Source organism: Coregonus lavaretus, assembly GCF_964263955.1.
Source record: "Coregonus lavaretus genome assembly, chromosome: 31".
Lineage (NCBI taxonomy): Eukaryota > Metazoa > Chordata > Actinopteri > Salmoniformes > Salmonidae > Coregonus > Coregonus lavaretus.
Window position 1 is genome coordinate 23,489,661 of NC_140018.1, and position 23,256 is coordinate 23,512,916.

The following is a 23,256-nucleotide window of genomic DNA, read 5'->3' on the forward strand; positions in this document are numbered from 1 at the left end:
GAGACCTCTGTGGGCTATACTCGGCCTTGTCTCAGGATTGTAAGTTGGTGGTTGGGGATATCCCTCTAGTGGTGCGGGGGCTGTGCTTTGGCGGAGTGGGTGGGGTTATATCCTTCCTGTTTGGCCCTGTCCGGGGGTTTCTTCGGATGGGGCCACAGTGTCTCCGGACCGCTCCTGTCTCAGCCTCCAGTATTTATGCTGCAGTAGTTTATGTGTCGGGGGGCTGGGGTTAGTTGGTTATACCTGGAGTACTTCTCCTGTCTTATCCAGTGTCCTGTGTGAATTTAAGTATGCTCTCTCTAATTCTCTCGTTCTCTCTTTCTCTCTGAGAACCTGAGCCCTAGGACCATACGTCAGGACTACCGGGCATGATGACACCCTGCTGCCCCCAGTCCGCCTGGCCTTGCTGCTATTCCAGTTTCAACTGTTCTGCCTGCGGCTACGAAACCCCTACCTGTCCCAGACCTGCTGTTTTCAACTCTAAATGATCGGCTATGAAAAGCCAACTGAGAGACCTGAGCCCTAGGACCATACGTCGGGACTACCGGCCGTGGTGACTCCTTGCTATCCCCAGTCCGCCTGGCCTTGCTGCTATTCCAGTTTAAACTGTTCTGCCTGCGGTTATGGAACCCCTACCTGTCCCAGACCTGCTGTTTTAAACTCTAATGATCGGCTATGAAAAGCCAACTGAGATTTATTCCTGATTATTATTTGACCATGCTTGTCACTTATGAACATTTTTGAACATCTTGGCATGGTTCTGTTATAATCTCCACCCGGCACAGCCAGAAGAGGACTGGCCACCCCTCATAGCCTGGTTCCTCTCTAGGTTTCTTCCTAGGTTTTGCCTTTCTAGGGAGTTTTTCCTAGCCACCGTGCTTCTACACCTGCATTACTAGCTGTTTGGGGTTTTAGGCTGGGTTTCTGTACAGCACTTCGAGATATTAGCTGATGTAAGAAGGGCTATATAAAATAAAATTGATTGATTGAAGTGGTTTAGAAGATGAAACCATTACATACCACATCATAATCATAATAGACAGCTTTAGGAAAATGTAGGGCCCAGTCAGTTATCACCCATATTGACTTGTGCCTTCTTTTTATGACTTTGAATGAACATAACTTCTGCCTACAGCAATATTGCAAATTTTTATGGAGGGTGTGATCTTGCCCATTCCATGATGAAAATGTGCCATTTGCAGCCTCATGTGAACAAATTAGTCATATTTAAGTTTTACTACCTCATATAACAGCATTATTTCAGCTATTGTGACACAAGACCATAGGCTTTGTAAAAGATAGGTTTCATTTAGAGAATAAACATATTCACAAGATTGTATCTATGGCATAGTTCCTGATCAATAGCCAGCAGCACGACATCAAGTCAATAATGAATCTCATTATCAAACACTGATCTGCATATTTATATACATTTGTGAAAATACAACACACACACATGCATGTTCACACGGTGAGAAGTCACAAATAATATTATGTACACCACACTGTTTCAAACACATCGTGTCACTGTTACATTTTTGCTTTTTTCCCTGACTCCTCGTCCCAGTCCACATCCAGATCATCATAATCGAAGATGGAGGAGCTGAACATAGAGAAGCCTGAGAAAGGACCTTTAGAGCCCAGCTCAAAACACTTCCTCTTTTTAGGGTTGCCAGCAGAATCTCCAGCAGGGGTCTGGACTTTACTGTTAACTGTCTGTAAGTCTTTGCCTCCACTAACCCTTGCCACTCCCTTGTCTTATCCTCTGTAGTGGCTTTAGCTTGCGTCCCTATCCTATCCTTTGCTGTATGCTGGTGATAGCTTGTGTCCTTGTGTCCTGGTGCCCTGCTTTACGCTCTATGGAGGAGGTTACCTGAGCCCCTGACGTAGGAGTTGTTTTTGGGGTTTTAACTTCCTGGTCCTTTGTGGTTGTGAAGGAGAACCTGGAGAGTTTGGCCAGGGTAGAAGCCGCCACAGTGGGCTTTGGGTGGTCTGGCTGTAGTGGGGGTGGTGGTGGCTCTGTGCGGGTTGTTGATGTAGTTCTGTTCTTACCTAGAGCCTAACCGCTCGGTCTACTCAGCAGCTGCTGGCGTTTCTGCTCTGCCCCATGATCCCCCCCCCACCACCACCTCCCTCTGCCCTGGGACCACTAACCTCAGGTCACATGGCACCTCAGTGGGAAAGTCATTCTCCTCAGACTGAACCCTCAGCCTCAGCTTCTTGGCTGCACTGCTGCCCTCTGCTGGCCTGTCTTTGTAAAACTGTTTATCACCCTTTTCCTTTTCTGTTCTCTCTTTCTCTGTCGTGAAGAAGCTGTGTTATGATTGTCTCTGTTCTGTGGGTTTGCCTTGCTATGTGTACCTCTATTCTCTGTGTGAACGTCTGAGCTGTCAGGATAAGGGCAGAGAGGTTTAAATGTGAACCCTGTGCACTTAAGAGTGCAGTTCTTCTCCCCGTGCCCCCACAGTATCAGAGGTGTCCTGGTCTCCAGACGGAAGGTTATAAGGGACATTGTTCTTCTTTGAGTTGCGTTTCTTCCCTGCTCGAGGTGTGCTGTGGGAGGGCAGGGAGTCTGTGGAGAAGGCCTGCTCTACATGGTCTATGAGGTATCTGCTGGTGCTGCCTCCTCCCACAGCTTCCTCTCACTGCAGGGGAACATTAGTCATCTCTCTGAGCCATTTGTCTCGCAGCTTCTCAGACACCTTTTTTCTGTTCTACTTTAGGGGAGCATGGCCCATTATTCTGCAGCCTGAAGAAAGCACAATGACTCACTGTATATGAGAGGGAAGTCTTACTCCTTCACAGAGAATTGTATTCAGTATTTTCACTGGGCTAGGGTTTAGAGATAATATGTTGGTGGGGGAGATGTTATAAAAGGGATTTATACTGAACAAAAATATAAACGCAACATGTAAAGTGTTTCATGACCTGAAATAAAAGATCCCAGAAATGTTCCATACGCACAAAAAACTTCTTTCTCTCAGATTTTGTGCACAAATTTGTTTACATCCCTGTTAGTGAGCATTTCTCCTTTGCCAAGATAATCCATCCACCTGACAGGTGTGGCATATCAAGAATCTGATTAAACAGCATAAAAGGCCACTCTAGAATGTACAGTTTTGTCACACAACACAATGCCACAGATGTCTCATGTTTTGAGAGTGCAATTGGCATGCTGAGTGCAGGAATGTTCACCAAAGCTGTTGCCAGAGAATTTTATGTTCATTTTTCTACCATACATTTTTGAGATTTTGGCAGTACTTCCAACCGGCCTCACAACGGCAGACCAGGTGTAACTATGCCAGCCCAGGACCTCAACATCTGGCTTCTTCACCTGCAGGATTGTCTGAGACCAGCCACCCGGACAGCTGATGAAACTGTGGATTTTCACAAGCAAAGAATTTCTGCACAAACTGTCAGAAACTGTCCCAGGGAAGCTCATCTGCGTGCTCGTCATCCTCACCAGGGTCTTGACCTGACTGCAGTTCGGCGCCGTAACCGACTTCAGTGGGCAAATGCTCACCTTCGATGGCCACTGGCATGCTGAAGAAGTGTGATCTTCACGGATTAATCCCGGTTTCAACTGTACCGGGCAGGTAGCAGGCAGTGTGTATGGCGTTGTGTGGGTGAGCGGTTTGCTGATGTAAACGTTGTGAACAGAGTGCCCCATGGAGGCAGTGGGGTTATGGTATGGGCAGGCATAAGCTACAGACAACGAACACAATTGTATTTTAGCGATGGCAATTTGAATGCACAGAGATACCGTGACGAGATCCTGAGGCCCATTGTCGTACCATTCATTCGCTGCCATCACCTCATGTTTCAGCATGATAATGCATGGCCCCATGTTCCAAGGATCTGTACACAATTCATGGAAGCTGAAAATGTCCCAATTAATCCATGGCCTGCAGATTAAACAGATATGTCACCCATTTAGCATTTTTGGGATGCTCTGGATCGAAGTGTACGACAGCGTGTTCCAGTTCCCGCTAATATCCAGCAACTGTGCACAGCCATTGAAGAGGAGTGGGACAACATTCCACAGGCCACAATCAACAGCCTGATCAACTCTATGCGAAGGAGATGTGTCGCGCTGCATGAGGCAAATGGTGGTCACACCAGATACTGACTGGTTTTCTGATCCACGCCCCTACCTTTATTTAAGGTATCAGTGACCAACAGATACATATCTGTATTCCCAGTCATGTGAAATCCATAGATTAGGGCCTAATTAATTTATTTCAATTGACTGATTTCCTTATATGAACTGTAACTCAGTAAAATCCTTGAAATTGTTACATGTTGCCTTTATATTTTTGTTCAGTGTAGTTTGGAAGGAGTATGTGTGTGGGCTTAGCCTGGGCATTTCATTCTCTTGACAGGTTGCACTCTCTACAAACACAGTATCAGCATTCTGATGGTGTTCAACACGATACCTTCCGGAATGTATTAAAACAAGAGTTTCTCATTTTTCTGGTTCTGCATAGGTTCATACACCACAAAACTTTGTCCTTTGAGTTTTCACAACTATGACTTGTGCTCATAGTCTCACCTTGAGAGCCTGTCCATCTCCTTGTTGAGGATGTGTGGCAGCTGGAGTCCCTCCAGAACAATCTGACACTGTGTCTGGTACTGCTGACTGGGGTTGTCAGGAAACTACATGTGCAGCGCATTTACATCTCCCAGGAGAGCGCCCCCCTAAGGCACACACCCACACAACAATTCTCCCTGACACTTCCATTTCCATTTCATGTGATGCATGTCATGAAGTGTATTAAGTCATGTTGGGCTAAAGACATTACCATATACATTCAATGTAATTGTAAAATGTAACGTCATATAAAGTAAGGTTTCCTACCTGCATAGTGCACTCCGTGACAGAGACCACGACAACAGCATCCTCCACAGTGACAGTGTCTCGAAACATCAACCTGGCATGTGCTGCAAGGACCAAGAGAAACTTAATAAGCTGCTTGATCACATATCAACAACTATAGCATAAAACATTCACATAATAAATATGATCATAAATATGAATTATTACCGTTTCAGTAAATACTAAACACCTTAGTAAATCAACTAAACCTAATGGAGTGCAGAAGGAAAGGAATTTTATTATATTTGGGATGTAAGATGTCCCACCCTCTGCGAGGCGGCTGAGACTCTCCAGCATGTGGTTGGTGGTGCGGGCTGCGTTCCTTCTGTTGCTATGCTTCTGCAGCTGGTAGTAGCGGGACAGAATGGAGTTGACCTCCTCAGACACCCGCGGCTGCAGCCCCTTGATCAGGCAGAAATAGGCCTTCATCTTCTCCATGCTCCACAGAGACTCCTCTGACTGGCTGACATGATCAGTCTATAATTTTAATGGTAGGTTTATTTGAACAGTGAGAGACAGAATAACAACAACAAAAATCCAGAAAAACGCATGTCAAAAATGTTATAAATTGATTTGCATTTCAATGAGGGAAATAAGTATTTGACCCCTCTGCAAAACATGACTTAGTACTTGGTGGCAAAACCCTTGTTGGCAATCACAGAGGTCAGACGTTTCTTGTAGTTGGCCACCAGATTTGCACACATCTCAGGAGGGATTTTGTCCCACTCCTCTTTGCAGATCTTCTCCAAGTCATTAAGGTTTCGAGGCTGACGTTTGGCAACTCGAACCTTCAGCTCCCTCCACAGATTTTCTATGGGATTAAGGTCTGGAGACTGGCTAGGCCACTCCAGGACCTTAATGTGCTTCTTCTTGAGCCACTCCTTTGTTGCCTTGGCTGTGTGTTTTGGGTCATTGTCATGCTGGAATACCCATCCACGACCCATTTTCAATGACCTGGCTGAGGGAAGGAGGTTCTCACCCAAGATTTGACGGTACATGGCCCTGTCCATCGTCCCTTTGATGCGGTGAAGTTGTCCTCTCCCCTTAGCAGAAAAACACCCCCAAAGCATAATGTTTCCACCTCCATGTTTGACGGTGGGGATGGTGTTCTTGGGGTCATAGGCAGCATTCCTCCTCCTCCAAACACGGCGAGTTGAGTTGATTCCAAAGAGCTCGATTTTGGTCTCATCTGACCACAACACTTTCACCCAGTTCTCCTCTGAATCATTCAGATGTTCATTGGCAAACTTCAGACAGGCCTGTATATGTGCTTTCTTGAGCAGGGGGACCTTGCGGGCGCTGCAGGATTTCAGTCCTTCACTCCGTAGGTTGTTACCAATTGTTTTCTTGGTGACTATGGTCCCAGCTGCCTTGAAATCTTTGACAAGATCCTCCCGTGTAGTTCTGGGCTGATTCCTCACCGTTCTCATGATCATTGCAACTCCACGAGGTGAGATCTTGCATGGAGCCCCAGGCCGAGGGAGATTGACAGTTCTTTTGTGTTTCTTCCATTTGCGAATAATCGCACCAACTGTTGTCACCTTCTCACCAAGCTGCTTGGCGATGGTCTTGTAGCCCATTCCAGCTTTGTGTAGGTCTACAATCTTGTCTCTGACATCCTTGGAGAGCTCTTTGGTCTTAGCCATGGTGGAGAGTTTGGAATCTGATTGATTGATTGCTTCTGTGGACAGGTGTCTTTTATACAGGTAACAAGCTGAGATTAGGAGCACTCCCTTTAAGAGTGTGCTCCTAATCTCAGCTCGTTACCTGTATAAAAGACACCTGGGAGCCAGAAATCTTTCTGACTGAGAGGGGGTCAAATACTTATTTCCCTCATTAAAATGCAAATCAATTTATAACATTTTTGACATGCGTTTTTCTGGATTTTTTTGTCGTTATTATGTCTCTCATTGTTCAAATAAACCTACCATTAAAATTATAGACTGATCATGTCTTTGTCAGTGGGCAAACGTACAAAATCAGCAGGGGATCAAATACTTTTTTCCCTGTTCTCTACTTCAACTGATCGATCCATGTCATTAATTGGCCAGAGAGGCCACCACCTGGTTTTCCAGGTCTGAATCAGTCTCTATTATCCAGTAGGACCAGGACCAGGACCAGGACCAGGTCAAAACGGCTGAGCAGGGGGCTGGCAAGGGCCACGTTGACCGACACAGGCACGTTGGGGTCATACTAACCCTTAGGGTTGGTGGCAGCCAAGATGGTTGTCCTGGTGTTCAGTTTACACACCATGCTGGGCAGGATAGAGGGAAATAGACCACACAAAGTCAATGAAGGTGCATTATGTGTGTCATTATGTCATTATCTTTTTACTGACATTATCATGTTCGATATGTCTTACTCTCAACCCACAACAGAAGTAAAGACCAACTTCGAGTGCAAGATACACTACAGCAAGAGGCTTTATAGAACCGCTCTCTGGAATTATATTATGACTATATACATATAAAAACTGTATTTTCTTTACAATGCCTTTGCCCCACTGATGGTCTGCTGCTCCATGGCTTTGTGGAGACTGGTGCGGTCGTGCTCTTTGATGCTGTTGAACTTATCAATACAACACAGGCCCCCGTCAGACAGCACCAGAGCTCCTGCCTCTAGATGCCACTCCCCAGAGTCCTTCACAGCTGCCACACAACACACACTACATTTTTTACTACTATAAGTGGTTATTTCATGGATTCTTCTAAGCAAAGTGCACTGTATCAGATGCACCAGCAGAGGGCAGACAGACCTTTGGTAGTGGAGCAGATACCAGCAGTGAGGACTGAGTGGGGAGTGATTTTAGCAGCGTACTTCAGAAACGTCCCACCAGCAGAAGATGAGACTCACTTAAACAAGGACGAAATTACAGATCTAGAATCAGACACCGTTATTTACAGTATATAAGATATGTGAGAAAAATTGGCCCACGTTTAGAACAAGGATCGATACCTCTTAACTTTGTTCCAGAAGGATCTATTCTTTGCACCCCACCGGCTAACACCATGGCAACAGCTAATTTAACTACGTACATTCCAAACACCTGTGGGCACAGACTCATGAGATTCTGGTTCCTGCCTTCGGAGAGAAAATGGAAAAAGAACACCAATCAAATTCCATAAGCACTTAATCTCCATCTCATCTCATAGTATTTATCAAGTAATAATGACTATTAAATAAATTGAAAAGTAGTATCTAAATCTATATGGCAACAGTTTTAATGGAAGTTAGTTAGGTTCGTTTTTATATACCAGCTATAGGGTCATGTTTGCAATTATCCCAGAACTAGTCAAACTCCTTCTGCATTTCTGCATGTCCTCTTGGACCAGAGCTGCCACGGTCTGCTTATTGTTCAGTTCAAGAAACTTGGCTTTCAACACCAGATCCAGTTCACAACGTGCGCCCTCGTACAGGTGCTTCCGTCGCTGAGAAACTACTCCATGCACTGCGACATCATCTCCTTACTTCTTTTGATCACAATAGTGAGATAATAGAAACTCAGCCCAACATTCATTGTGATGTCACTAATCCCTTTAAAAACATTCCTATTCATCTACTGTGACTTCATCTTGGGTGAAAGCCAATCATACAGTATTGTGATGTTATCATACACAAAATGACACCACAATGTAACATCCAAACATCATACAGTATTATGACATCATTGGTCACACATCACACTGTGGAATTCCAATACTCAGTGATGTCACAATCTACCTAGCAACATAATGATGTCACCTCTGCAAAATAAATATTTTTTTTTTTTTATCCCATAATATGACAATATCCTTTATGTAACAATTCCCACTGTGATGTCATTTCCAATATAAACTTCAACTGTAATATTACATCATAGTAACAACCCACTGGGCACACTGGTTGAATCAAATTACATTGAACCAACGTGGAATAGACGTTGAATTGACATCTGTTCCCAGTGGGAAGTGATGTCATAGTGACCAGTGTTACCTGATTTACAGCTGTCTACCAGATCATCCTCCAGAATGACCACCATGGAGCGAGAAATACTGCCCACAGACAGCCTCTGAGCCTGGGCACACAAATCAGCAGGGAAAGAGGGGCTGCAGTCTGATCAAATATAGGCTTACAATTTGTGCTTGCAGATGTAGAACTGCTCAAAGTTACCCTGCAGGGAGAACACGTGACGGCATTTAGAGCACAGTCCCTCTCGTACTCCAGGACCTTGACCACACTGGTGCGGATGACCGTGCCTGTGACGGACAGGAAGTGACCCATGTCTCGAGACTTAGGGATGTTCTCCCCGGTGAGCTCTGGACACACAGGAAGACCTGAGGCTTGATGACACATTCAGCAGAGAAGGTTAAGGTCATGGACATCAAATAGACCAAGGAGCACTGGACTAGACTTTAAAATCAGAATTGCTAACACAACTGCACCAACATTCTTGGAAATGAAAAGCTCAGCATGACTTGTCATGCTCAATATATACCACCAGATGGGGATCTCTACCCACTCTTGTATTGAGGAGAGTGCATGCATCTTGCAAGAGTCAAATAAAACACACTACATAGAAAAATGTTAAAATGCTTGGCCTAAACATCAGCACAAGTTGTTGCCTTACTGTACATCTGTTAAGTAGCCTACAGTATTGATTTTCATTGGATAAAAGTACCTAGCCCTCTTTTATTTTAATAGCTAGCTTAAAAGCACCCGCATAAAAGGTTCGGTTTGCTCCTAGCAGAACTTGGCTAGGCGAAGCGAATGTCTGTGCCTCGCATAGTCCCTTAAAAGACCTTTGCTTAAAAATAAAAATATTACTGTTTGTCCCTATTGAGACGCTGTAGCAACAACATAGCCAGTCTATTCTAAAAATAGACTGAATTAATCTAAAATAAATCAAGAAATCTGTCATTAATTTTGACGTTTTTGCCAAGGAGGTCTTAGTCACGGAATTTTACATCTAACTAAGATGTTTGGTGCAGTATTTCTCAAGTGAAAAAATGTGCATGAAAAGTAGTCGTCTCTCATTGAATGACAACAAACATTTCATAGAAGAATCCTGTCCATATGTCCTACTCCTACTAGGAGTTAGTACCGTTGACCAATCATCAACAAAGGGGCGTAGACTTCGGCTACTGAACTTCGACTAATATATGAGTGAACTGTTTTGACTGGGAAGCATGCGACAGGCTTTAGGCCTAAGCAGTGACCACTGCGAGTCCACACGAGACTTGTGAAGTCTATTTTCCTGATATATCTGTTGACCTGCAGACACTGTCAGTGTAATCACGCTCTCCGTAGCCGATGTGAGTAAGACCTTTAAACAGGTCAACATTCACAAGGCCGCAGGGCCAGACGGATTACCAGGACACGTACTCAGAGCATACGCTGACCAACTGGCAAATGTCTTCACTGACATTTTCAACCTCTCCCTGACCAAGTCTGTAATACCTACAAGTTTCAAGCAGACCACCATAGTCCCTGTGCCCAAGAACGCCAAGGTAACCTGCATAAATGACTACCGCCCGTGGCAGTCACGTCTGTAGCCATGAAGTGCTTTGAAAAGCTGGTCATGGCTCACATCAACACCATCATCCCAGAAACCCTAGACCCACTACAACTCGCATACTGCCCCAACAGATCCACAGATGATGCAATCTCTATTGCACTCCACACTGCCCTTTCCCACCTCTGTAGCTCAATTAGTAGAGCATGGCGCTTGTAACGCCAGGGTAATGGGTTCGATCCCCGGGACCACCCATACCTAAAAATGTATGCACACGTGACTGTAAGTCGCTTTGGATAAAAGCGTCTGCTAAATGGCATATTATATTATTATTATATTATACGTGAGAATGCTGTTCGTTGACTACAGCTCAGCCTTCAACACCATAGTGCCCTCAAAGCTCATCACTAAGCTAAGGACCCTGGGACTAAACACCTCCCTCTGCAACTGGATCCTGGACTTCCTGATGGGCCGCCTCCAGGTGGTAAGGGTAATTAACAACACATCTGCTACACCTCAACACGGGGGCCCCTCAGGGGTGAGTGCATAGTCCCCACCTGTATTCCCTGTTCACCCATGACTGCATGGCCATGCATGACTCCAAAACCATCATTAAGTTTGCTGACGACACAATGGTGGTAGGCCTGATCACCAACAACGATGAGACAGCTTATAGGGAGGAGGTCAGAGACCTGGCAGTGTGGTGCCAGGACAACAACCTTTCCCTCAACGTGAGCAAGACAAAGGAACTGATTCACATCGACAGGGCTGTAGTGGAGCGATTTGAGAGTTTCAAGTTCCTTGGTGTCCACATCACCAACAAACTATCATGGTCCAAACACACCAAGACAGTCGTGAAGAGGGCACGACAACGCCTATTATAATAATAAGCCATTTAGCAGACGCTTTTATCCAAAGCGACTTACAGTCATGCGTGCATACATTTTTTCGTGTATGGGTGGTCCCAGGGATCGAACCCACTACCTTGGCGTTACAAGCGCCGTGCTCTACCAGCTGAGCTACAGAGGACTACTATTCCCCCTCAGGAGACTGAAAAGATTTGGCATGGGTCCCCAGATCCTCAAAAAGTTATACAGCTGCACATTCGAGAGCATCCTGACTGGTTGCATCACCGCTTGGTATGGCAACAGCTCGGCATCCGACCGCAAGGCACTACAGAGGGTGTTGCGTACGGCCCAGTACATTACTGGGGCCAAGCTTCCTGCCATCAAGGACCTCTATACAAGGCAGTGTCAGAGGAAAGCCCTAAAAATGGTCAAATACTCCAGCCACCCAAGTCATAGACTGTTCTCTCTGCTACCACATGACAAGCAGTACCGGAGCGCCAAGTCTAGGTCCAAAAGGCTCCTTAACAGCTTATCACCCCAAACCATAAGACTGCTAAACAGTTAATCAAATGGCTACCCGGACTATTTGCATTGACCCACTTTTTTACGATGCTGCTACTCTCTGTTTATTATCTATGCATAGTCACTTTACCCCTACCCACATGTACATATTACCTCAATTACCTTGACTAACCTGTACCCCTGCACATTGACTCGGTACCGGTACACCCTGTATATAGCCTCATTACTGTTATTTTATTGTGTTACTTTTTTTTTTTTAATTTAGTTTATTTTACTTTTCTTTTTTTATGCAAATATTTGCTTATTCACCTAAAAAAATGGTTGGTTAAGGGCTTGTAAGCAATGTTCCCCCTAAGATGCGCTCGTGCGCGGGCACGCAGCTCCCAGGGACTGCCACGCAGAACAAATATCAGCCCGCACAGAGAAGCACGAGATTAAACTTTCTAGAGTTTTCCACGTTGGGGCGGCAGGTAGCTTAGTGGGTAAGAGCGTTGTGCCAGTAACCGAAAGGTCGCTGGTTCTAATCCCCGAGCCGACTAGGTGAAAAATCTGTCGATGTGCCCTTAAGCAAGGCACTTAACCCTAATTGCTCCTGTAAGTCGCTCTGGATAAGAGCGTCTGCTAAATGACTAAAATGTAAATGTTAGTTAACACTATCAACGTTTCCCTTTACTGTGGAAATTGTGATTGAATCAACACAATATTAGCCACTTTCAATGCAACATACCGAAACCAAAACGAACTATGCAAGAGATTTTTTTGTAGGCAGAACGCATCGGAGTAGGATTCTATTGCATTGACAGGCACGACTCAGGCCCGTACTCTACACAGACCGGTGCGCCATAACCAATCAGAGCTGCAGTAGCCTATATGCAAATAGACCATTGCCATATATGGATCTGTGCCATTCACTTTGAACTGGACTGTTTTTACAGCATGAGCGGTCGTGATTAGATGCGCTTGTTTTGAGATCAAAGCGAGAGCTACATGTTGCAACGTGTAGCGACGTGTGCACATTTGTACATTTGTTCATATCCTTTGCTAGTTAGTGAGTTATCAGCCCAGTTATATATCATTTGTAGTCAGCAATGGGGGAGTGATTGCTTCCTACAAGAGCACAAAATGTGTACATTTCTAGACATCTTTGAAAAGTGAGTCAGGTAAAGAGCTTTTTTTTGTCTTAAAGGGGCAGTGTTGTATTTTGAGATAGGCTTGAATAAGCTAAGTAGCCAATAGGCAGAGGGTAGCATAACTTGTCTGATTCTGTGTAATAATGGTATGTGAATAATTATGCATTTTATTTTGTAAAGTTGTTTCTTGTATCAAACAAACAACAACATTTTCAGTCACAAGTGGACTAACAGGTTAATGTCAAGCCCTGCATGTCTCATGGAATGTAGGCCTACATTGAACATCACACATTGGCTGCTACTGTAGGCTGAACGATAGAACAGCTATTTCCATGTCAAAATGTTATGAGATGCATTTTCTCCACTCTGGTGGCCTACATTATGATCAAATAGCAACAGTAGCCTACTTGACCACTGTTAAAACTAACTTAAAGCAGGTACAGCCTCAGTGTTCACAGTAAACACGCACCGGAAGTTGCACAGAATTTTCACAATGTTCAAGTTTGTGCTCAGCAGACCAGAAATTTGCTCAGTGATGAAAAAGATTAGAGGGAACATTGCTTGTGAGTAAGCATTTCACGGTAAGGTCTACACCTGTTGTATTCGGTGCATGTGGCAAATACAATTTGATTTGATTTTGATTTGATTTAATAGGTGACACTGCTCTTCTTTCATCCCACGCACTGACAGAATATAAAATGAAAATAGGGCTTTATGATGGATCCAATGCAATATTCCAGTCCAACAAATGCTATCATGGACTCATAGAACATATAATCTCTCTCCATCTGGCATCTCAAATGGCATTTACCTTTTCCGTCCACATCTTCAGTGCTTTTATGTGAAGCACTTTCCATGTTCTCAATGAGATTAGACAACTCAGATTTAAGATGCAGCCCACATACAGCGGTCCTCTCCACAGAGAGACATACTTTGTATTTCGAGCCAGCAACATGTTGAAAACATGTAGGCAACAAAACAGCCCAGCATACCCTGAGGAGCAATATATTGGTCTGACCTTAAACATTGCCTTGTAGCAGTAACATTCCCCACCAGAACACACATGGCTATATCACCAAGAGCCCTTTGAAGCGCATCCTCTGGCTAATTATAACACTGCTCTCTGTAGTGGTGAGACCTCAAACCGCAGTGCACAATGGCTAAAGTAATTAGGTGTGTAGGTTGCGCTAGTCTGACAGACACAAGAAACGATATAAACCTGTACTTCTTTTGGGTTCGAAACGGTTCAGAACTTTATTTTGCTGGTCGGAACAGTGGAACGGAACAAAAAAATGGTGGTTCTGTTCAGAACGAAACAATTGGAAAATAATTTAGGTTCCAACCCGTTTATAATTAAATGACAATATTTTAGATTAACAATAATTCTACTACACAAATTTCTGATATATCACATGCCATCAGTGGCGACCTGCCATTTCTTGCCTGTTTTGCATGTTATTTTGGCATTAATACGTGTCACATATCAGTTTGCAAACAATGTTAAAAAATATATATAATTGAGTTAATAAAGCCGCATACAAACATGGTCTCTTTTTTGCTTTCTTGAGTAAGGCAGCTCCAAAATGCTGGTGTTTCAGCCTAGCTCAGTGCTTTCGGTGGTGGAGGGCAGCCAGTGGAAAATACGGAGCGTAGGGGTTGGTAATGTCCTCTAGTTGCGCCGTGATTAGCTCAGTGTTCTGTCACTCATGGGGACACAACGTCACCGCAAAATCTACGGGGAGAGCTCGAAAATTCAAGCCCCTAGGGTGCTGCCGTAGAGTTACATTAGAAGTGCCCATCCAAGAAGGTCATTGGCCACAGATAAAATTACCTCAAATCATGTTATATGTACCGTAGCTTTGATTGGACTGATCATGTCAACATCATACTTCCAAAATCTTAGCTTGCAAGCAAGCAGTCATCATCATGAATCAAGTCGACAATCTACCGGCAAATCCTTTTCAATCCTTGTCATATTAAGAAAAATTATAGATAAAACGAATCGGTGCTCATCGGCCATAAACATTACACAACAAGTTGGAAATCGCAAATTCAACAATGAGTGGTTTGAAAGGAATCAGTGGCTAACTGCAAGCATTGTAAAGCAATCACTAGCCTGCTATATAATGGAGTGGGTGTGTGGTCCAAGTCTGGGTTTAAGGGTCTCTTTTCCAAGCTTAAAAGGATAAACATTCAACATTGGCCATGCTGTCAATCCAGCATAACTTCTTCTGCATTCGAAACAACTGGAAACTCGGAACTGGGAAATCTCAGACTTCAGTGAGTTCAAGACAACTGGGAACGCAGAACAAAATGAGCTCCGACTGGGAAAATACGTTTTGAACGGTCATCCAATTCGAAATTCCAAGACGGGAACTCTGGCCTCTTTCTAGAGCTCCGACCTAAAGATTACTGACGTCATAATTCAACGTTATTTTTTCAGAGTTCCCAGTTGTCTTGAAAGCGCCATAAATCCAGAGAATGCTAGACTTTAATGACAACATTTGCCACAAAGGACCTCTGCGCCACCTTGTTTGCCACCTGTTCAAGTGAACACAGCACAACAAGGTGAGTCCAAAAAGGTATTGTATGCTGCTGCATAGATGATGTAATATGCCAGGGAGATATGTATACTGTAGCTAAGAAAGCAATACTAAGTGTATGTTGTGTAGTAAGCTGTTAGTAGCCCATGTGGCTTACCCTAATAATTTGCTCCCTTTTCCCCTAATAACTTAGCCTACTGTTCTGACTTGGTGGTGCACATTTAACCTATAGTCTGTTTTAGAGAAATGTCATCATCGAATATTGTAAGAGCTTTCATTGTCTGCTTATATGCCCCCTTTATTTATCCTACGGATCTGACTTGGTGTACAGGGAGAATACTGTAAGAACGGCCCATGTTCTGAATTCTGTCGCTGTACATTTCAAAAGTGCTGAATAAATAGTTAAATTGACTACGTTCGTCCTCGCTCGCTCATTACTGTCTTAATCGAAATTACGGATTGTCTTTTATCCGTTCGTTGTCCCCTTATGCCATAGTTTGTACATCTCAATTGTGAGTAGAAACCACATTTGTTTAAGCAAGTCAGCCATATCAGCTATGTTTTTTTTAAAGGCAGTAAATGAGGCTGAATGAACTGTTTCGCTGCAGACAAGGCTCCTCTGATAGCCAGATGTAGCAGTGGTAAGGTGTTGGGACTGCTGTTGGGACTCTGCTGTTGGGACAGCTTTATGTAGGCCCTAACAGTTTGTGGGCACCGTTTGTCACCGTTATAGTCAAATGAATGTATTGTTTAGTGTTGTGTTGTGGCTTTGCTGGCATGCATCAAAACTATTTTGTTTTTTGTTTGCCCCACCAAGATGTACATGCTAAAATCGCCCCTGCATGCCATACTTGTATTTTCCTGCAAGGGAAATCAGTATTATGCATCTACGACAATTCATTCCAATTAGACTGGTTTGGAATTTGCACTGACCAATATGGCTGCCATTTTCACCCCATTCTGGAACTTTGAGGGTCTATAATATTGCCCCTCTAGTAATTTAATAGGATTTCTATGGTAAGGGCCTCTTACCTGTGATTTGGGTATGCAGGTGGTGTTTGACCTTGTGCCAGCCTTGCTGTGTAGAGTTCACTGACACCATCTTGGTGGCTCTGTGAAGGGCGTTGTCGAAGATGTTGATGACCCCTCGCTGGGGTAGGCGTTGAAGTAGTCTCCCACCTCCATTGTTGGCTTCGAATAGCATCATCGTGTTGATGACCACTGGGTAGTGGGCATCTTCATCAAGCTCCAGAAGCTGCAGAATGTCAGTCCTGTGGTGCTCTGTCACATACGCCTCAAACACCTGCCCTATCAGAGCTACCAGCTCAGGTCTATCAACATCATGGATCTACAGGGGTGAAATAGTAGATACCATAGACCTCCAGTCATTGCACTAATGCTAGTTAGCACTGGCTCGCGAAACTACCTCTTAACTTCCTTCATACTGGATTCAGAGAGATACAAATGGTATCCATGAGTTCATCTGACTCTGGGGAAGTAGATAAAGGGCTTCATTTCCAAGGTGTACCGTGCAGAAATCACTCCGCCATTTCCTGGTTGCTAAAGTTGTAATAGTTTGCCTAATTTTAGTTTATGTGACAAAACAAGCAAGTATAGTGTAGAGAATTATTGTACCATCTAAACCGCTGTGAAATCTATTTTCCATAACCAAAAATATTGTATTTTCAGCTGTTTGAAGCTGGTCCCCCGCTGGTTTACAAAACCGAAAGTAAAAAATGCAAAAACGAAACTTAAGCACAGGAAGCATAGAAACAGCGCACATAGAACATATCTACTGCTTCTAAGACTTGCTTTCAATGAGAATGACAGATATATAACTCCCATTTCTATGTGGATTTGGTCAGGTCGCCCAAAAAGTTACATATTGCAGCTTTAAGATGCTTTTGGGAAACCGGGCCCAGATCTACTGGTTGTTTAGCTAGGAATAGCTAACATTAGCTTACAGGAATAAACACGTTTGACAACAGCTACACATGATTCCAAAATCCAAATGCAACTTTAAACAAGCCTCTCATGAGGACTGCCACAGGAAAGGAAGACCCAGAGTTACCTCTGCTGCAGAGGATACGTTCATTAGAGTTACCAGCCTCAGAAATTGTAGTAACAGACACGTCTCAACAGAGGAGACTGTGTGAATCAGGCCTTCGTGGTCTAATTGCTGCAAAGAAACCACTACTAAAGGACACCAATAAGAAGAAGAGACTTGCTTGGGCCTAGAAACACGAGCAATGGACATTAGACCGGTGGAAATCTGCCCTTTGGTCTGATGAGTCCAAATGTGAGATTTTTGGTTCCAACCGCCGTGTCTTTGTGAGATGCAGAGTAGGTGAATGTATGATCTCCGCATGTGTGGTTCCCACCGTGAAGCATGGAGGAGGAGGTGTGATGGTGCTTTGCTGGTGACACTGTCTGTGATTTATTTAGATTTCAAAGCACACTGAACCAGCATGGCTACCACAGCATTCTGCAGCGATACGCCATCCCATCTGGTTTGCGCATAGTGGAACTATCATTTGTTTTTCAACAGGACAATGACCCAAAATACCCCTCCAGGCTGTGTATGGCTATTTGACCAAGAAGGAGAGTGATGGAGTGCTGCATCAGATGACCTGGCTTCCACAATCACCTGACCTCAACCCAATTGAGATGGTTTGGGATGAGTTGGACCGCAGAGTGAAGGAAAAGCAGCCAACAAGTGCTCAGCATATGTGGGAACTCCTTCAAGACTGTTGGAAAAGCATTCCTCTTGAAGCTGGTTGAGAGAATGCCAAGAGTGTGCAAAGCTGTCATCAAGGCAAAGGGTGGCTACTTTGAAGAATCTAAACTATAAAATATATTTTGATTTGTTTAACACTGTTTTGGTTACTACATAATTCCATATGTGTTATTTCATAGTTTTGATGTCTTCACTATTATGCTACAATGTAGAAAATAGTAAAAATAAAGAAAAACCCTTGAATGAGTAGGTGTGTCCAATCTTTTGACTGGTACTGTATATATATATATACAGTGGGGAAAAAAACTATTTAGTCAGCCACCAATTGTGCAAGTTCTCCCACTTAAAAAGATGAGAGAGGCCTGTAATTTTCATCATAGGTACACGTCAACTATGACAGACAAATCGAGATTTTTTTTCTCCAGAAAATCACATTGTAGGATTTTTAATGAATTTATTTGCAAATTATGGTGGAAAATAAGTATTTGGTCACCTACAAACAAGCAAGATTTCTGGCTCTCACAGACCTGTAACTTCTTCTTTAAGGGGCTCCTCTGTCCTCCACTCGTTACCTGTATTAATGGCACCTGTTTGAACTTGTTATCAGTATAAAAGACACCTGTCCACAACCTCAAACAGTCACACTCCAAACTCCACTATGGCCAAGACCAAAGAGCTGTCAAAGGACACCAGAAACAAAATTGTAGATCTGCACCAGGCTGGGAAGACTGAATCTGCAATAGGTAAGCAGCTTGGTTTGAAGAAATCAACTGTGGGAGCAATTATTAGGAAATGGAAGACATACAAGACCACTGATAATCTCCCTCGATCTGGGGCTCCACGCAAGATCTCACACCGTGGGGTCAAAATGATCACAAGAACGGTGAGCAAAAATCCCAGAACCACACGGGGGGACCAAGTGAATGACCTGCAGAGAGCTGGGACCAAAGTAACAAAGCCTACCATCAGTAACACACTACGCCGCCAGGGACTCAAATCCTGCAGTGCCAGATGTGTCCCCCTGCTTAAGCCAGTACATGTCCAGGCCCGTCTGAAGTTTGCTAGAGTGCATTTGGATGATCCAGAAGAGGATTGGGAGAATGTCATATGGTCAGATGAAACCAAAATAGAACTTTTTGGTAAAAACTCAACTCGTCGTGTTTGGAGGACAAAGAATGCTGAGTTGCATCCAAAGAACACCATACCTACTGTGAAGCATGGGGGTGGAAACATCATGCTTTGGGGCTGTTTTTCTGCAAAGGGACCAGGACGACTGATCCGTGTAAAGGAAAGAATGAATGGGGCCATGTATCGTGAGATTTGGAGTGAAAACCTCCTTCCATCAGCAAGGGCATTGAAGATGAAACGTGGCTGGGTCTTTCAGCATGACAATGATCCCAAACACACCGCCCGGGCAACGAAGGAGTGGCTTCGTAAGAAGCATTTCAAGGTCCTGGAGTGGCCTAGCCAGTCTCCAGATCTCAACCCCATAGAAAATCTTTGGAGGGAGTTGAAAGTCCGTGTTGCCCAGCGACAGCCCCAAAACATCACTGCTCTAGAGGAGATCTGCATGGAGGAATGGGCCAAAATACCAGCAACAGTGTGTGAAAACCTTGTGAAGACTTACAGAAAACGTTTGACCTGTGTCATTGCCAACAAAGGGTATATAACAAAGTATTGAGAAACTTTTGTTATTGACCAAATACTTATTTTCCACCATAATTTGCAAATAAATTCATTAAAAATCCTACAATGTGATTTTCTGGATTTCTTTTCTCAATTTGTCTGTCATAGTTGACGTGTACCTATGATGAAAATTACAGGACTCTCTCATCTTTTTAAGTGGGAGAACTTGCACAATTGGTGGCTGACTAAATACTTTTTTTCCCCACTGTATATATATATATATATATATTTTTTTTTTTGCTAACCCTAACCTAATTCTCCGAACCTGCTACATAATTATCCTAACCTGCTGCGTAAGGTCTTTTAACCTGCTACGAAAAGTCAAATCTGACATTAATTTGACAAAAGCTGGATCCCTTCTAGCCATGACCTTTGAGAACTTTGGAACTTCCCCCTGGATTCACACACTCAGTACTCCCACAGGGGTGTTTAAAACTATAACACGGAAGAAACATCACAGCACTGTCTTAAAATACTCACTATTAATAAAATGCTGCATTTAAATACACAATAATTCAATAGAAAACATGTGCTTTTTTTTATGAAGGTCAAAATAATCTGAAATGGCTTTTATGGAAGGAACCCCTTATATTTTCTGACTTGTTAGTGTCTCGGTCAATCCAAAAATAAAAGCAGTGCGCAGCCACAAGGCTACCACATGGCACAACAGGACCAGAGAAATTCACCTGAACCAGACCTGAACACAGACACAGTAATACCTGTACATACTTTGACCTTAAACAGTGTAAAACACCATTTCAAAAACATAATGGAGTGCATTCAAACACTCCATACAACTTATAATTAAATATTTTCTGCTGAAGTTGGGATTCTATGGCACAGTACTTTATGGTACAAATCCTTCATAAATTGAAAGGCCCCAAAACAAAGACAGCACACATATCTTGATTAAATGTCACAATAATTATTTATTAGTTAAGCATACATAGTATAATATAAATATAAAATATGCAATTTATTTTTAAAATTGGTGAGACATCATTATATCTGTGTTGAGACAACCATACAAACAGTTTAATTCTACCAAAATTGCTTATGCGGCTGTAACAAACTCTCGTTATGGTGCCATTCTAAAATAAGGTACAGAGAGAGGACAATTTACTGTAGCAGCATATGCATCACTCTTTAGAAACTGCAGAAAATAAAACGTCAAACATACTCATCGGCACTGTACAAACAAGGAACCCGTTCACGGTGAAGTAATCAACAGAATGAAATGGAGTGGGAGATCATTAAATAATGTTAATTTTTTTTGTATTTTTCATTTCCTATGATTGACATGCTCTCGAGTTGCAAAAGTCAGAAAGTGAAGTACTGGGCGAACCACTCCTGGCGCTGGGGGTCGGGGGATCCTACGGGTGACTCTTCTGTCTCAGGAGGGCTACACAGGGGGCACACACCACAACAGCAGCACACAGTTATACAATACAGGACATTATCGACTAAGGAATCCTTATTGTACATCTTGGGGTTGAGAGTCATTTTATTTGATTTAAGTCTCTGGGTTTTATGCCTATGTGATGTGTTTGTGAATGTTCCTTAGTATAGTCAGTATAGTCATTCATCCAGTTCAGAGGATAATGGGATTTTGTTGCGGCAGTATAGATTTTATGATCTGCTCTTAAGTGTAAATGTTTCCTAGAAAACAAGAACATTTCCGTTGCACTAATCAGCCTTTAACCGAGTTAAGTGTGCTCATTTTTAAGAGAGCCCGTGGCTGTATTAACTCAACCTTTTCTGTTGTACATGATCATCCAGCCATTAAGTTTTGTTAGATTGAATTATAAGACCATGCAGTTGTTAATCTTTGACTCAGGTCCTTGGGGGAGGATGCTGTCTTGGTTATACAAATATGTGAATGCATCTATTCAAAATCCTATATACTACTACTCTGTCGTTTCTGAAAAGTCAATCCAATTATAACCCCAAGGAAAAAATGTGAGAATAAAAATGTATTGAAAGACCATAACCTTGCCTATTGTGGTTTGTTCTAAGTCTACCTAAGATATAGCATATTCAACCTAATGCATTTCACTGGCTTGCTGGCTTGACCATAGCACTGGCATTGAAAATTCACAATAAACACCAACAAACATCACTGTATTCTAACATTGCAGCTATATTCCACATAAAATAACCTTTGCTCTTTGCCTATAGAGCTAGATATATCTCTGGCTGTCTGTCTGGCTGGCTGGCTGTCTGTCTGTCTGGCTATCTATCTGGATGACTTGCTGACTGACTGACAGGCTGCCTGGTGTCTAGGGCCCTCCCTCAGCCTCATGTGTTGAGGGATCGTTAATCCGTTGATGGGCACCAGATGACTATCTATGAAAGGCTTGACATCCGACTGTCTGGAGAGCCAAAAAGGAGGAGTGGGAGGAGAACTCTCATTGAAATGTCAGAACAGAACATACTGTAATAACGTGAAGCACTCTCCTCTCAACAACTAGTGTACAAGGAGTTCAAGATGAAAAGATCTCAGTGATTTATGACTCATACCTTTATATTGCAGTTCATATTTGACAAACACAAAGGCAAGGAAATTGCAGTCTGGGATCTGATAAAGAACTATGTAACTTTAGATACTTTTGAGTTTTAATTTCCTACTATGGTTATTTCCACAGTTGTCATGTCAAATAACATCCTCTAAACTTAAAGGTCTTATTATTATCATGACTAGATGATACAAATGAATAAACACAGTCTGTACTGCACCAACTGTACTACCCTGACTGAGCTGAAAATGTCTGACGTTTTTAATTAAAGACAGGTGGCTTCTTCATCCTGTGCAGAGCTTGAACTGTTTGTCTCTGAGAACTATCCAAAAATATCTCCTCTGTGATCATTCTCTCCTCAGTCTCATTAGCTTCCATTGCAGCAAACCCAATTTAATGCTCAACTGAGCATGCATATTGGTCTGTTCATCACCAATTTCAGATCCAGAGAACACCTGGGCTGAGATGGACAGGGCTGACTTCAACAACATCAAAAGCTAGAAGCAGAGAAATGGCATAAGCACGCATACTAGTGTTTTCCATCGGGAAAACTCAAGTATGTATGCACATGTGTTGTGCTACACATTTGCTGGTGAGCTGAATTAAGAAGTTATATTGATCTAGGTATCTTCTCCAAGTACTAAAGCATTTGTATTCTGGTATAGACCTCGTGAATCGAAATAGTGCAGCATTTCAGGAGCACTGCACGCAAAGCGATAGAAGCAGCCTTTGAATAATCTGTAATACAAATGTAATACATGGCCCCAATGTGTCATAATTTGCATCTGCAGTTCAGTTAATATGTGTGGTATATGCTTCAGTTGGTATGTGGTATGCGGTGGTGCATCTGTTGCTAAGTGGAAACAGGGTCACCTTGACAGGGGCTGAGACAGACAGGCCGTGTGTG

At 43.2% G+C, this 23,256-nt stretch overlaps 1 protein-coding gene and 1 pseudogene across 2 annotated transcripts in view; both read right to left on the reverse strand.

Moving 5' to 3' along the window:
* Positions 1 to 1,530: 1,530 nt before the first annotated feature.
* On the reverse strand, positions 1,531 to 16,885 carry LOC311106812 (DNA helicase MCM9-like; annotated as a pseudogene). The gene is made up of 12 exons: positions 16,856 to 16,885; positions 16,443 to 16,758; positions 8,849 to 9,189; positions 8,131 to 8,339; positions 7,811 to 7,957; positions 7,628 to 7,724; positions 7,365 to 7,541; positions 6,968 to 7,130; positions 5,143 to 5,353; positions 4,859 to 4,941; positions 4,553 to 4,698; positions 1,531 to 2,709 (listed from the first exon to the last, which is right to left on the reverse strand). The product of its transcript is annotated as a DNA helicase MCM9-like (transcript).
* A 4,268-nt stretch (positions 16,886 to 21,153) lies between these two features.
* The window catches only part of fam184ab (family with sequence similarity 184 member Ab), a gene marked incomplete at its 3' end in the record, with an annotated part of 157,216 nt that continues 155,113 nt past the window's right edge, over positions 21,154 to 23,256 (reverse strand). The window contains exon 19 of the mRNA XM_084149574.1: positions 21,154 to 21,235. Coding sequence (XP_084005700.1) covers positions 21,154 to 21,235 — 82 coding nt within the window. The remainder of the gene's footprint in view (positions 21,236 to 23,256) is intronic.